We start from the raw sequence: 16,225 nt of genomic DNA, 5'->3' as shown, positions 1-16,225 counted from the left end.
ATTTCTTCCAAACTTAGTTTATGTTCGAAGATGGGGAATATCGGCAAACTTCTTATGGTACCCCCCACAAAATGGTCAAAATTGTCCAAACAATTAATTTTATAATATCTTGCGAACGGTCTATGTATCTATTATATTTACCAAGCCTAGATCAAGTTCGAAGATAGGACGCATTGGTTCTCTCCTTCTGGAACCTCCACAAAGGGTCAACATTTTCAATATTTATAAATCCAATATCAAGCGAATGGAATGTCCGATTTGAACCAAACCTTGCACAACCTATTACCTTTACCAAATTTTGATCAAGTTTGAAGATGGGACCCACTGATCCACTTCTTCTGGTACCTCCCCCAAAGAGTTTCAATATTAAATAAACGTGTAAATTTTATTTGAAAAATCCATTTGATAAACATTAAAAACGAATCTTTGATAAAAAAACATATCTTTATATATAAAAGAGCTTAGTGTTAAGTGAGTGAGTGACTGACAGATCATCGCCCAGACGAAACGGCTGAGGCTAGAGCTTGAAATTTTGTGTGTGTGTTGTTGTTGGTGTGTAGGCATGAGATAAGGCTGGGTTTTTGGAAATTCGAACTAGAAGGGTACGAAAAGTATTAAAATGTACCATATATGTTACCCTTTGCATTAGGCGAACGGGAAGAGCTGGAATGTGGTATGAAAATGGTTTAAGAAACTCGTACTTATGTTTATGAAAAGTACTAAACGGTACTAAATTTGGTACTATTTGCATTTAGTTGAGCATATAGAGATGGAATCCTGAAAATAGGAATTAGGACTACTATTGAAGTACAGGTTTGAGATAGCTTTAAAAAATAGTACTTATATGTACGAAAAGTACTAAATTATATTAAATTTGATGCAAGTTGGATTTAGGTGAACAGAACGAGCTGGAGCCTTCAAATTGGGAATGCAAATGACTGTTGGAGTGTAAGATTGAGGTAGTACTTATTGGTACGAACAGTACCAAACGGTACTAAATTTGGCAATACTAGGATTTAGGTGAACGGAGAGCTGGGAACCAACCTAAAAGTTTTCGAATTAAAATTTTTGATTTTGTGTGAACGGATAGAGCTGGGCTCCAGAATTTTGGAATTAAAATTACTGTTGGAGTGTAAGATTGAGGTAGTTTCGCAAATTCGTACTTATGTGTACGAAAAGTACTAGATGTACTAAATATGGTACAAGGGGAATTTGTGTGAAGGTTAATTTATACGTATGGGTACTAAATTGTACTATGATACAATTTGTTTCTGTGTGAACGGGTGGAGCTGGAATCCTGAAATTTGGAATTAAAATTACTGTTGGAGTGCAGGATTAAGATATGGATCTACGTTTCGTAATTATGTGTAATAAATTTGGTACAATTTAGATTAAAAAGATTAAATGTGCACGAAAAGTTATTAGAATATAAAATGCACTAAATTTGGAACAATTTAGATTTGGGTAACGGGGAGAGCTGGAAACCTAAAATTTTGGTACTAACTGGTACTGAATTTAGTGGTGGTGGTATGGGGGTTGTCTTGAAAATGTGTACTTATTTGCCAAAATTATTAATTGGAATTCTGAAAAAATTAAAAAAGAGATTTCGGAAAATAGTGTTTATGTGTATGAAGAGTACTAAATGGTAATAAACTTGATATTAGATGTAGTAATAGAGGTGGAATTCAGAATTATAGTAAAAGAAATCATACAGTATTCACGATTTCCATATGAAATATGATTTATTTGTTTTGTATTCCCTTTCCGCATACGAAGTAGCGGGTACTGTGCTAGTACCTTATATAAAACGAATAATAAAGCCTGTATAACTCCGCAAACAATAGAGTGAGGGTGTATATCTGTCGTTCCTAATTTATTGAACCGAACATCAATTATCACAATATGCGATTTTTCATTCTCCCAAAATTCTACAAAAATGTTGCTCATAAGATTTTAGTTGGGGTCCTCAAAAACGAGAAATCGATATTTAATTTTTTTGTATATTTTTAATTTTATCTCTATTTTGAATGTCATGCAAAGTTCGGCCCGACCTAAATTAACACATTTTTTTTTTCTTTTCCTGCGTGGACCAAATAGAAGGCATGAGTTTTTATGTAAACAATTATGTGGTACACTGTATATGCCATATATGGTATTAATAGTTAATTTTAAATTGGAATTAAATTTGTAAACGTTTCGACTATTTATACATTCAATATTATTTATACAAAATGTATTATTTTTTTTATTAAATTTAAATTCTTATTTCCTTAAATATTGGGGTTTTATTTGTGGTTATTTCATGGATCTATTGCAACATTGCATTCCTAAAGTCAATTATAATAATATGGTATGTATTTTTACAACAATGTAAATGTAATTAGGAATTTTTAATGGAATACAATTCCTTGGTATGAACTTCGAATTTATTAGCATAAAAGAAATGAAACGTGCACGTATGTATGTTTGAGTTTGTATGTTTTAGTACATCCATATCAATGACGCCTAGTTGTTAGCTAATTGCATCCTATTGCTAAATAAATAAAAATTTAAAAAAGTGGTGGTGGAATTTATTCGCTTCAAATATTTCTGAGTGAAATTGATTTAGTTGTTGTTGCTGCAGCCGATGTGTATGCTACTTTTAAATATTGCCAGTAAAATTTATTATCCTCAAGTACATACATACAAACATTTGGAAGTATATACATATTTTTGTTATTTACTTAGTATGTACATATGTACATAGGCTCCTTTATGTACACATTTGTATATATGTATGTTTATATTTATTTTATCCAAATTTATGTGTGGCCATATTTATAGCAAAAAAACAGCAGCAGAAGAAGAGGAAGAAAAAAATTCTAATTTCTTCATCTGTTTTTTTTTTATTTTTTTCAAATCTCTATTTGAATATGAACATACAATATTTCTCCAATAGAAATGTGTGCGTGTGTAAGTGAATGCATCTTGACCTGTAAGATGTCGATCTTGAAAGAGATCACCCGAATGAGAGTTGGTAAACTCTCATTCGGAGAGTAAAATCTATTGAAGGATTCTCCAAGTTTTGTGGGCATTTGTTAGGCGTTCGAGTGTTGTGCGCATGTCTGTTACCGCTCTTCCGTCCACTCTTAACCCGCTTGCCGGAATTTAAAAGAAAATCTGAATGTTTATCTACCAACACTGTAACACCCGCATATGCATGTGTGTGAGATACACCACTCACTGTCTGTGTGTGAATCTGTGTTTTGTATATGTGAAAATATTGTTTTCCAAAGGCGGCGATACCAAACCAAAACAATGTGTGTGAATAATTTTCAGTTTGTGTGATTGTTCGATCTCCAAATGCTATGCGAAACCTAACCAAAACAGTTTGTGTGAATAATTTTCAGTTTGTGTGTGTGTTCGAGCGAGCGCAGTAGAAAGAACATTTTTTTTGAATTTGTTTTTAGAAATGTTTTCTATTATTTTTGGAAATATTTCGTGGTGTTGTTTATTTAATTTTATTTATTTTTTCGTACATCCTCTAGTATTTTGTTTTATGTACAGATGGACGGGTGCATGCAGACGGACAAATGGACAAACCGACAGGCAAGATGGACAGACGAAACATGTAGATATTGTTGGTGGGGGCCACCGAGGGTACATCCATATTCGATTCACATTTCGTCTGCTGCTAGGTGGGTAGGTATGTAGGTAGGTGGGTGTGGGAGTATTGCTGATTTCGGTGTATCTTTGCTAAACATGTACTATTTATGTACAAAGTATATCGCGCGATCTATACACTGGCCCATGGCGGGAAGTGTGCGGGTGGTTAAATATTTTTGTTAAATATTTTTTTGATTACACTATAGAAAGCCGTAATCACCGTCATTGCCTCAGTATCGCCTACACATTGGTCTAAATTCTCTTTTATGTATTTTTTCGTAATTTGGAAAGAGTTGTGAAAAGTGAAGGAAAATAAAAAAATCCACGTCAAAGAAAAACCTTTGAAAATAGAATCCATTTAATAAACATTCGTTGGCAATAATAGTTCTGCTTTTTAATAGAGAGAAAGAATAAGAAGAAGAAAAAACAGATATTTATGGACATTCAGTCAAGTATATACAAAAATATACTTCTTTGCTGGAATCGAAACGATGACGATGATGGAAAAGAAAAATGTGTATTTGTGTCAGTATTCAAATGTTAATTGTTAATTAAAGAAATATATTTAGTAAATTAAATAAAAGGAATGACATTTAAAGAAGTTATTCTGGTTATTCATATTAGGTATTTTAAAAGATAATGTTGAAGAAAATATTAAGACATTGAGAATATCATTTAATTTGTGATTTTTGAAATCGCCAGAAAAGTGTTATTTAAAGTTGTGACAAAACTAAAAGTAACACCATATATGGACAAGTTTTTTTCTGATTACAATTTTGTATTACCAAATAGAATGTATTTGAAGACGATAATATGCGAGTCAAAAAATAATAAAAGCGGTTGTTAATTTGTAAACATGAGGCGATAGCCGAATTCTTTAATATATATTTTTTATCTCGTGATATTTTCTAAATTTAACTTATTTAAGTGATCGCGATTGAAAATAATTGAATGCTATAGTTTTATTTCTTTAAGAAAACAAAATGTTGTTAAAAAGTATATATTTTTGCGATAACTGGTTACAAAATGTTAAATTATTATCTTGACGACTACAAAAAATGGTTATAGTGATCAAACAACGTTGAACTGGGCCAACTTTCAATTTATTAAAATATATATTGCATCATTATTATAAAATTCCTAATTTGAACGTGTTTGGAAGTTTTGTAATACCATATCATTGGTTATGTCTTCTCTCCAATGTCATTTAGAAAATTCGTATTCGATTATTTGGAACAGAGATTTTGATTGGGCCAGAGATTCCATTTTTTTTTTGCCTTAATTAGAACAGTGGGTTTGTGAAATAAATAACACATATTAAGGTTTCGAGGGCGCTGATTACGATTCTTCAAGAAAATATTAAAAATTTAATAGGGTGGATCGAAAACTGCGGTATTTTTTAAGTTGATAAAATTTTTTAGAGCTATGACCACTAATTACAAATGTTAAATCAAATTGTTGAAAATCAAATGAATATAAAATGTAAAGAAAATATTTCATTTCATTGCAGTATTTAAAATCAGAATAATATAAAATTGTGTTTTTAGTGTATTACGCTCTTAAAACCATGGCATATCTCAATTGAATTGAAAATTTTGCTCAAAATCCTCAAACTCCCAAATAATGGAGAGTCCGTTTATGGAGAGTCCGTTTGGTACGAAGACAGATAATTTGGTTGAAATTGGCTTTACTAAAACAGTTCCTTCTGTTTAATTGACATTTATTTCATGTTAATATTTAAAAAAATTAAAATACGAAATTTTGACTTTGACCTCATGACCCACAATATTATAAAATTTTACTGGTGTTAAACGAATTTGAAATATATAACGTTTTATCGGATCTACCTGAAGTGAACTTTTTGCCAAAAAATTCTGGCCCATAGTGCACTGTGAGAAAAAATATAATATGGATGTCTCGTCTTTGAGTATCCAAACTAAAATCTGTTATTAAAAATGCTGAAACTAAGGAAACTAACTAATTAGAAACCAGTAAGGAAAGTAGTAAAGTCGGACAGGGCCGACTATATGATACCCTCCATCACTTTGGGTATATTCAACAGATGAGATCCTAACAGACGTCGCATTTTTTAAGGACCATTAACATGAAATTAAACATGTCATTTTGCAACCTATACTAAATTTTGGTCAGATATAGAGTTGCTTCTTATAATGGGACAAAATTATATAAATAATAATGTATAATAAAGCAAAATATCGAAATCTAAACCGATTTCATCGAAACTTGTCACATGTTCAGCCACATTTTGAGTTCTTCATTTACTTATAAATCCAAATTTCGTGCAAATGGAAGGATATATAGGGACTTTGGTGCACCATTTACACAAAAACTGACGAAAATATATATGAGAGCTATATCTAAATCTGAACCGAATTTCACGAAATTTAAAACACATCGTTCTAGACTTAATTCAGAACGCAATGTCAAATTTCGTGCAAATCGAAGGATATATCGGGACTTTGGTGCACCATGTACATAAAATCGGACGATAATATATATGGGAGCTATATCTAAATCCGCGCCGATCTTCACGAAATTTAACACACATTGTTCTAGCCTTAATTCAGAATGCTATGCCAAATTTCGTGCAACTCGAAGGATATATAGGGACTTTGCTGCACAATTTAACTAAAATCGGACGAAAATATATGTGGGAGCTATATCTTAATCTGAACCGATTTTCAAGAAATTTAACACAGATCGTTCTAGACTTAATTCAGTACGCTGTTCCAAATTTCGTGCAAATCGAAGGATATATAGGGACCATTTACATAAAATCGGACGAAAATATATATGGGAGCTATATCTAAATCTGAACCGATTTTTCCCAATTTCAATAGGGTTCGTCCTTGGACCAAATAAGTGAACTGTCGGATCACAAATGCAAATCGGATCACAAATGCGACCTGTACTTTGTTAACAAAAATACATGGACGAACGGACGGACAGACGGACATGCATAAATCGATTTAAAAAGTGATTCTATGCATATTCTCAAGAGGAACCATGTGTCTATCTCGTTTCCTTTTGCCTGTTACAAATATATGCACAAAGACATAATACCCTGTACCACAGTGTGGTGAAGGGTATAAAAAGTGAAATATTTTATTTTACTTTAGTTAATTTTACAATAACCGGGTACATTTGTACCTATTTTTTCAATAAAAATCCTGTAAAATGTTCAATAATAGAGATATTTGGACAACAGGCGACCATCAGGGCACTCGAGGAAGTCAAAAACTACCTTGGTTTCCCATTACCATTTATTACTTTTCGTAGCCGTTAGTACGATTTACCAAAACTTCATCAATTCTACACTCCAACAGTACTTTGAATCAAAAATTTCAGGATCCCAAATCTATTCGTTCACAAAGTTCCAACTTGTACAATTTACAGTTCCAGTTTATTTCTATTCGTACGTATTAATTCGAAATTTTCAACACTACCTCAATCCTGTACTGTAAAAGTAATTTTAATATAAGTTTTCCATATCCATCGCATGGTGCAATAATACAAGGTAGGGCAGCTTGAGGTGAATAACAAAAAAGCAACTATGCACGTGTGGCTTCTTCTGCCAAAAATAAAATAAATATACGCAACAAGTGTTTGTGTTTATTTGACATTTTTTCAACACAAAACTAAAAACGCGAAAAATTAATGAAAGGTTATGATTTCTTCCCAAAATCCAGTAGGGAATACGATCAAATGTTTGTTTCATCCATAAAAAAGTAATTACTTCCAGACGAACGTGTTAAAAATATAATTTTAATTTCAATTAAATTTGAATAAATTTAAATTTATTTTGAATTTATTTGACATAGTATTCAAAACATTACACACACATACACAAAATATGTATTTTGATTTGATGGAACAAGCCATCTTTAGAAAAAATTGTAATCAGTAGGTAGCTGTGCCCTACCTTGTAATAATTATACCATGGTCCAGACGAACTTGACAACGTTTTTAGTTTTTGCTGCTACTTGGAATGGTCAGAATTTGGTAAGCATAATAATTTAATTTCAATTATTAATCGAACATCTTTATACATTTCAGATACATTTACAATGTCGGAAATTTGTCTTACATAAAAACTCCATTGCCGATCTACGATGGATGCTGAAAATCAACATATTTCAATTATACATTTTGGGTTTCAACATTCAATCTGACTTAGAGCAATTTCCTATGAATATATTTAGCAATCTTCAATCGTGTTCGACGACGCACCACCAACCAATGTGCTAGCAGCTCCACACCAAATACACACATTGCCAAAAATTGCAAAATCGAATTTAAAGCAAACGGTCCAATGACATGATCCAGAGTTAAACTTCTAAATCGCTCCTCATGGGCGCGTTGGATTTCTTCGACGATTTTACGACGCATATCCAAATCTTGAGCCCATTTATGCAGATGGCCCGACTCGATAATATGCTGTATGACCGGATTGATTTTATGCAGCAAATGGAACTTCTTTGGCAATAACATGGTCACCAAATACACATAAATATTCTCGTTGCGATCGAAACAGTAGAGATTGTCACGGGGTATACGGGGATTGTAAAAGGAATGTTGTCGTGAAACAGCCACTGCTAATTTGTGATCGATGGCGGCACGATCCAAACACTCTTCAATGTTGTAGCACATGTGAAAATGTTCGCGGACATAGCGAAAAGTCTAGAGGAAACAATTATGAATGCTGTTTTCATATTTCGCTTTGATTGATTTGACGAATACTACTCACCTCACCCTCCTTACTCAAATGACGCACATTGTCAACACTTCCCATGACTTTCATACGATTGGCATAGATCTCTTCAATGCGACTAATTTGATAGGACGATTTGGGTGTTGTAAGGGTGCTAATCAGGAAACTCTGATAGACATTGCTGAAAATCAGACCCATAAAGAACGTGGTACCAAAGCAAATTTGTAGACTGGTAGGTATACGGGGCAAATTTATCGCCTGACTCAAGACCACACCCATGACATAGATATTAATGCTGAAAAAGCTTTTCATTATGTCCAAGCGAAGTTTCAGAAGCTTCAGAGACATGGCTATGCCAAAAGAGGCGGTAAGTATGACCAGTACGGTAAGTGACCAGGCGACATTATCGAACATTGACATGAAATTGAAGAGATTGTGGGTACGTCTTGCCTTCGCCACACACCAGGTCAGATCATCCTGAAGGTAGGGTATTGTACTGGACACATATTGACTTATGCTGGGATCCTCATCTATGCCGCCTATAACCATTTCAATGTCACTAGGGGGGTAGCCAAATAAGTTTAGATTATTTAGATTCCTAAACATATACTGGAATTGGAACTTACCCATCAATTAGTTGCTGAAACAAATGATAGACATTTGTATTCTCCACCTGCATATCAATACTGATGTGTAGCCGCTCGGCAATAGTTTGTATCATTTTATATTCGATGCCATTTAAACGGATCTCCACACCAGCATCACCACCATTTGAGGTGGATTCATCATCATCATAGGACTTATAATCGGAATCCACAACACCATCATCATCCACATAATTATCATCATTGGCATAGTCGTCTGTATCGGCATTGCCGCCTGCTGCAGTAGGATTTTCGTTTTTATTTTCCAATTTCTTTTCATGCAAGGCTTCATTGAAAATGAAAGGCTCCCAAGGACGATAGGCGGCCACCAAAGGACAACCACTCAAATCTTTGGGAAATTTATCCAAAAATAATGCCCTATACATTTCTTCTATGTAATATTTGGGGCTATCCGATTCCTCTTCAGATTTCAGGGGCAGGGATTTTATGTTATGGGAATTTTGTATATTGGATTCTACATGTGACTTGGTGCCCAAAGGATCTTCAAAAGAATTGCCAACGGACTCGGACCGTAATGCAGTATCCCTAATTTCGTTACCATTTTCGTATTTCAACAAAGTCTGTTTCTTTCTTAGACTTCCCGATCTTTCTTCGTGACTTTCTACGCCTTCAATTGATTTTGTATCAATATTATTTCCATGTACCTCTGAAGAAGGTTCGCCACTCAAATCTGCATCCTCATTGGATTGTTTATTTTCAGTATCATTCTCTTCTTCAACATCTGTGGAATGGGTTTTTGGCTTTTTTGAGGTTATATCCTTAGACTTTTCAGATGACATTTCCTGTGGTTCTTCCGACACTTCGTCCATATCCCCATTCTTTGTGATTTCATTACTGCTTTCATATTTCGATACATTTGCCTCTCTATTATCACCATTATCTTCATTTTCAGTATTCAAATTACTCTCTCCTTCGCTTTTTGCAACATTCTCCTCTCCATTGTCAGTGTTAACTTCATCTTCAGTATATGTATGATTCTCTTCTTCTCCATTTGAAACTGGTGTCTCTCCATTGTCGACATTATCTTCATCTTCAGGATTTTCTCCCTTGGAAATAGTTTCTCCTTCATTACCACCCTGATCATCATCTCCACTCTCATCGTCCGCTTTTGTAAAATGTTCCTCTCCATTACCACCATTATCATCATCTTCAGTTTCCTCTTCAGCATTGGAGTTATTATCTCCTTCCCCCTCCTCTTCTCCATCCGCCTCCTCCTCCTCTTCATCATCATCTTCGAATTTATCTGTATCCTGATAATCACACAAATCCAAAGTCTCTATATTTATCACACGATTACCACAATTATTATCCGGATGATAGGGAAATACCGATTTACCATAATAATAGGTCTCTTCCTCATTCTGGCCGATCACATTGACATTATAGATTTTCTTATTCATAAAATTCAATAAGATTTCAATCATAATATCTGTCATTTCTTCGGCCGTCTCTTCCACCGACGAAAGGTACACCACAAACTGGGCCAATGGATTCCAATTTATGCTCAGTTTCCAATTTTCAAATATCTGATCCATATCCTCATCGTCCATATTGTTGATGACCATAAAGTAGCATTGAGGTTTTTCGTGTAAAATGAAATTTGGCAAATCGGAATTACCCCGCTTATGCGAATCTCTAACCACAATAGACCAAGGATGATTGGGTAATGCATGCAGTGCCTTCAGCAGTGACTTCTGCAAATGTAACGATGCCGAAGTAAGGGTAAAATGCAGAACAGAACCCGACAGCGATTCGCCTGAATAGAAATATTTTTCCAACAATGCCACAGTGCAGACTATTTGACCGGGATCATCCTCCGCCACTTTGATAAGATTCATACCGAATCCTTGAGCCTGGCCATATTTTAGACCGGAACACAGCAAAAGATGTAACCACAGATATTTCATCATGCCGTTTGTCGGTTGTTGAAGCGTAAAATGTTACTAAATTACTGAACGGGAATTTATGATGTCCTGCAGTCTATATCAAATACGCTGCCTTACTTAAATATGCCGAATTATAATATTTGTCGTGTGCGGTTTGGTAAACATTCGTTATTATCTGATGTGAATTAGGCAAAACGAAGGGATGGATGACTTGAGTAGGCAAGGAAGTCATAAACACATGATTGGAGTCGAATTAAAATAAGTAAAAACATCGTTATGTTCGGAAGTTGGAACTTTTTATACCCATCATCACGTGATGAGCATTAAAAATTCTTTAAATCGATTGGGATAGTACCGAATAACATAAAAGAGGTGAAACTTTTATGTTGACATTTTATCAAAACTTGGATCTACACAGACAATTTATCGCACAAAATTTGTTTTACCCTTCAATGGGAAAATCAAGCAAAAATATTCAAAATACTGACAAAGTGAGGCTACCCTTTATGGAGGCAAGATCAACACTTGGACCTATACTAATAACACGATCGTTGGGAAAACCAGTAAACTTCGGTTAATATCATTAGCAAATGTGGAAATTATTTAAAAAGCAATGCGTATTTTCGAAACGACCTCCATAATCTCAACACTACATACAAATTCTGACCGCAACAGAAATCTTGCTCTATACTAAATTTGGTATAATTTTTTACCCTTTTGTACTCTTTGTACCAAAATCCAAATTTAGTACCACTTAATATAAATTTCCACGACTATCTACCCTTATTGCAAATTTCATGATTCCAGCTCTATCGGTTCACATAAATTTAAATTATATCAGATTTATTACAAATCTCTACCCATGCAATTATCATGCAATCCAATGGAAATATTATTACCCAATTTCAGGATTCTAGCTCTATCGGTTCCAACAGTGATTGTAATTTCAAATTTTTATTATTCCAGCACTAAATTAAAATTGTATCAAATTTAGTACCATTTAGTACCCATAAGCACAAATTTCTAAAATTACATTCAAACCCCAATCCTACACTCCAAGAATAATCTTATTTCCAAATTTGAAGTGTTCCAGTTCTACCTGTTCACCTAAATCCAAATTTAGTACACATTTATATAAATTTCCAAAACTTCCTATATATCCAAAACCTACACCCAAAATTCAAATGGTACCAAATTTAGTACAAATAGCTCCCAAATTTCAGTGTTCCACTTCACCCAAATCCAAATTATACCATTATATTAGGTTATAGCACTTTTCGTACACATAAGTAAGCAATTTCTAATTCAAATGGTACCATATAGTACTTTTCGTATAAATGAGTAGACACTTCCAAAACCATGTTCTTATATCGACTCTACTTCTCAACATTGATTCGCATTCCGAATTTCACATGTTTGATATATTCGTTTACATGCTACGAAATTCGGATACTTATAATTCGAATTTCCAAAAAAAACAAACGTTTGGCACTTTTTCTCTACACTCCATCATTGACTCTAATTCCAACTTCCAGAGTACTAGATCAATCCGTCGCCAAATATAAATGGTACCAAATTTTGTACTTTTCGTACCGTTTTAGTATCTGACACCTTTGGACTACGACCCCAAATTTCAAGATAAGTTAAAAACCATTAATCCAATCGTCTCCAAAATTTAACACGTTATTATGGACCTATATAGCTATCGTATGATAAATTAAATCGGGGAAGATTTTGCATATTTTCAGCTTGGTTTTTGGCAGAAAGTCCGCAATTTTAAATAATATTCTTTCAAGGACTACAAAATGCGTGGATTTTTTAAATAATATATTTTCAAGGACTATTGGGGCGAGGATTTTTTAATGAATATTTTTTGAAGGACAATAAAAGTGGTATATTGTTTTCAAGGCGTAGATTTTTTAAAGAATATTTTTCCAAGGAATACAGTGCCTTTTTAAGAATATGTTTTCATTGCCCTTTTGAGGCGTGTCTTTTTTTAACAATATGTTTTTAAGGTCTATTGTAGGCGTGGATTTGTAAATAATATTTTATCAAGGACTTTAAGGTCGTGGATTTTTAAATAATATTTTTTTTTCAAGGACGTTAAATTATAAATCCAATCCCTTTGGCCAAAAATATACGATTTTTCAAAAAAAAATCTTTTTTCTTTAATAAATATATCAGAGTAGTATTTTTTCATTTAAATGTTTTTTTTTCCTAAGTTCCTAAAAATCCCTTTTTGAAATGAAACTAATCAAACTGACTTATTTTTAACATTTATCTCATTCATGTAACCAAACAACAAATGAATAAATTCAACAGTTTTTATTCAGTTTTTGGTGTTGTTTGATTATAATCGAGCCACTCCTTTGGGGATTCGATTTTAGATTTCGTTACGGCGGTAAATGTTTGTCCAACAAACAAGACTATCGATCGTCAGTCGATGGAGACAAAAACTTAAATAAATTCAAATCACGAACAGAAATCAAAAAATCAACAACATTACCAAAAAACCTTTTTTGGTTATATTACATTGCAAACATAACGGTAATGGTCCCTATTGTTGTTGGCAATATTTTAAACCCCCTTAAAGCGCCACAACTATGTTTGGGGTCGTTAATGTTGACCCCTCTACCAACAGGCCACAAAAGTATAGCAGAACATTCTAAGCCATTAACATCTTAACTGTGCATTGACGGTTGTTTGAAGGAGCGGCTAATTACACGCAGCCTATCATGTGTTATTCGAACACTCTAATTATTTGATTTGTTCGGTTCTATGCAAAGTTATGTAGAAAATCGAATCAATATTATATTAGAATTTAATATAAGTAGCCATTCTCTAAGTGGTTGATACAAGTTCGAGTTCGCTTGCATTGAAAACTGAAAAAATGTTGGAGTGTCAGAGACGGCAATTGCTGCTTGATTGGACGTTTTGTTATTTTCTGCTTTTTTTGTTCTTTTACACCAGACAATGGACAAAAGTTGGCCCAAACATATCAAATTGAATCCGCCATCAAACTGGTTATACTTGGCCTTTGAAAGATTGCAGGAGACCAGCCAACAATCTCCGCGGCGGAGTGAGAAATGCATAAATTTATTTGTGATATTTGATTTTTTTTTCAATTTTTTGTTTAAAGTAGGTGAGAATACACAGAAACAAAAGAAAACCCGTTGTGACCAAAACTAAACATAGTTACAATATGTTTGATCCTAGACTAACTAGCTTAGCGTTCGAATGTAATTTTCAAAATGCAATTGAAAGTAAAACTTAAAAAAATAATGATTGACAATTTTGGAGTTTATAATATAAATAGAAGTTAGTTGATGTAAAATACAAATTAAAATAAAATGGTCGAATTGGGAACATAATTCAAGGATGTGTATCTGTACCCACTATAAAGGTGTAGGGTGATGTCAATATAAATCTGCAATAATATCGAAGCATACAATGTACTATTTTTTGGCTAGGCGTTACATTTGACAAATCAAATGTGTATTGTTTTATGTGTAATTTTTAATTTACATATATAAATACAAAAAGAAAATAAATAAATAAAATTTGGTATCCGACAAAAGAGGCGGCACAAGGCAAAACTAACTCCATAATAGCTCATGTCCACTTTATCACCGCGTGAAATGAAATGTGTGTACCAGGCGATTGGATTGAATGTGACCGAAATTGTAACTGGCTGCCAATCGACGGTCGCTGGAAGCTGTGTGTGACATGCAACAATGTTGCCGTATTGATAACTTGGCCGGGCCTTATTGGGAATTCTTTGTGCATATCGATATGGAATTTAAACACAAATTATATAAAAATGTACATTCACAAGTGGTCTACAATAAAAAATATTTGACACGGAAGCCATTGGCCAATGGGGTACTTAGATATGAATGAAATTCAATTGGTTAGGTATGTAATTCAATTATATAATTTTTCTGAGACCATATGGGATTGGTTGCACAGACAGATTTGGAGTGAGCCAAACATGAATGTATGACCTCCAATATGGGGGTAAGAAATGTTGGATCAAACTGAACCATTCGATCAAGGTCAAAACTTCATTCGGAGGTATTCGAGACGCATATATTTTAATGTATATATTGTTTAAGAATGTTTTATTCAAGGCTGTTAAAGGCGTCGATTTTTTAAAGAATATTTTGTTCAGGGTTTTTATATGCTTAGATTTTTAATTGTATTCTATCCCGCTATTTATTTCTTCTGTTATAATTAAACCCTTTAATGTCTATTAATAATCATTTTGTTGATGTTTAAATTGACAAGAAAATTATCAACTTGATTGTCATTGAGACACAATTGTCTCTCATAAATGACACTTGAAAGACTGTTGATTGTGCATTTTTATTTTCGAAATAGTATTAGCATTTATTCCACCTGTCATTTGTTACGAATTGCAAATCATGTTCGTCAACAATACCAATTAGAATTGCATTGCCAAACAAGTAACCAAGGATTTCCTGGGTTATTCCAATAGAAACTTCATTGGGTCGTTCATTCATAATAAATGCTCTGTGTTTATTTTTAGCAAAATCACTACGATCAATTCGATTCGTTACCATTTCAAATCGTATGTGAATTGGAACAAAAAATATATCAATATTAATTTTTTTCGTTTTGTCGTATTAAAAAACAACAACAACAAAATAATACAACTTGTTTGCAAACAATCGTGTTTGAACCCTTGCTGTTGCCCGTGTCGAATCGCTGCAAAATACCACCAGGTGGTTTATTACATTTTTTTTGTAATGGCCATGTTATAGTTTGGCAAATAGAGGGTGAATTCAAATATCCCTCAGCAAAAATCAGATATTTAAAAGAAATAGATCATGAAATAATAAATATTAATTATTGGAAATTAAGAAAAAAAACTTATGAAAAAATGTATTAATTATATTAAAAAGTTTCACTTATGCTCGAACAACAAAGAAAAATGGTTTACAGGAAAGCCCTTAATCTATTCCGTATTAATATTTGGCAATAATGAATTCATATTTTTAATTACCTGCACAACAAACGTGTTCGTCTAACTGCGCTGTGACACAATTTTATTGAAAGATTTATTATTAGCTTGGCATTAAAATGTTAACAATTGATTTTGCTTGTAGCGGCGTGGTTTAATTTTTTTCTTTATGCAAAAATTTGTAAGGACATGTTCTCATTTAGGGATGTTTGTTTTTTATTTTTAAAATCTATTTAATATCGCACAAATGTGTTCTATCACAAAATTGCAATCATTAATCACGAAAAACATTTAAAGTAACTATTATTTTTGT

The 16,225-nt window shown here is 33.2% G+C and overlaps 1 protein-coding gene across 1 annotated transcript; it reads right to left on the bottom strand.

Annotated features, from left to right (window-relative positions):
* Window positions 1-7,839: 7,839 nt before the first annotated feature.
* Window positions 7,840-10,952, bottom strand: LOC133323040 (uncharacterized). Its single transcript, XM_061531999.1, has 3 exons — window positions 9,004-10,952; window positions 8,414-8,936; window positions 7,840-8,346 (listed from the first exon to the last, which is right to left on the bottom strand). The coding sequence occupies exons 1-3, from the start codon at window positions 10,950-10,952 to the stop codon at window positions 7,840-7,842; spliced, it is 2,979 nt and encodes a 992-aa protein (XP_061387983.1).
* Window positions 10,953-16,225: the final 5,273 nt, after the last annotated feature.

This window comes from Musca vetustissima, unplaced genomic scaffold, assembly GCF_032173495.1.
Source record: "Musca vetustissima isolate MV318-11 ecotype Yass unplaced genomic scaffold, APGP_CSIRO_Mvet_v1 utg4162, whole genome shotgun sequence".
Taxonomy (NCBI): Eukaryota; Metazoa; Arthropoda; class Insecta; order Diptera; family Muscidae; genus Musca; species Musca vetustissima.
This window is presented reverse-complemented; position numbering and strand designations above follow the sequence as displayed.

What these genes read in the sequence shown, in the direction of transcription:
- LOC133323040 (XM_061531999.1), bottom strand. Translation starts at nt 10,952, where the DNA reads ATGATGAAATATCTGTGGTTACATCTTTTGCTGTGTTCCGGTCTAAAA. An exon ending in TTTCAGCAACTAATTGATGG is followed by an intron (nt 8,937 to 9,003) that starts GTAAGTTCCAAT and finishes CTACCCCCCTAG; the next exon opens with TGACATTGAAATGGTTATAG. An exon ending in ATTTGAGTAAGGAGGGTGAG is followed by an intron (nt 8,347 to 8,413) that starts GTGAGTAGTATT and finishes TGTTTCCTCTAG; the next exon opens with ACTTTTCGCTATGTCCGCGA.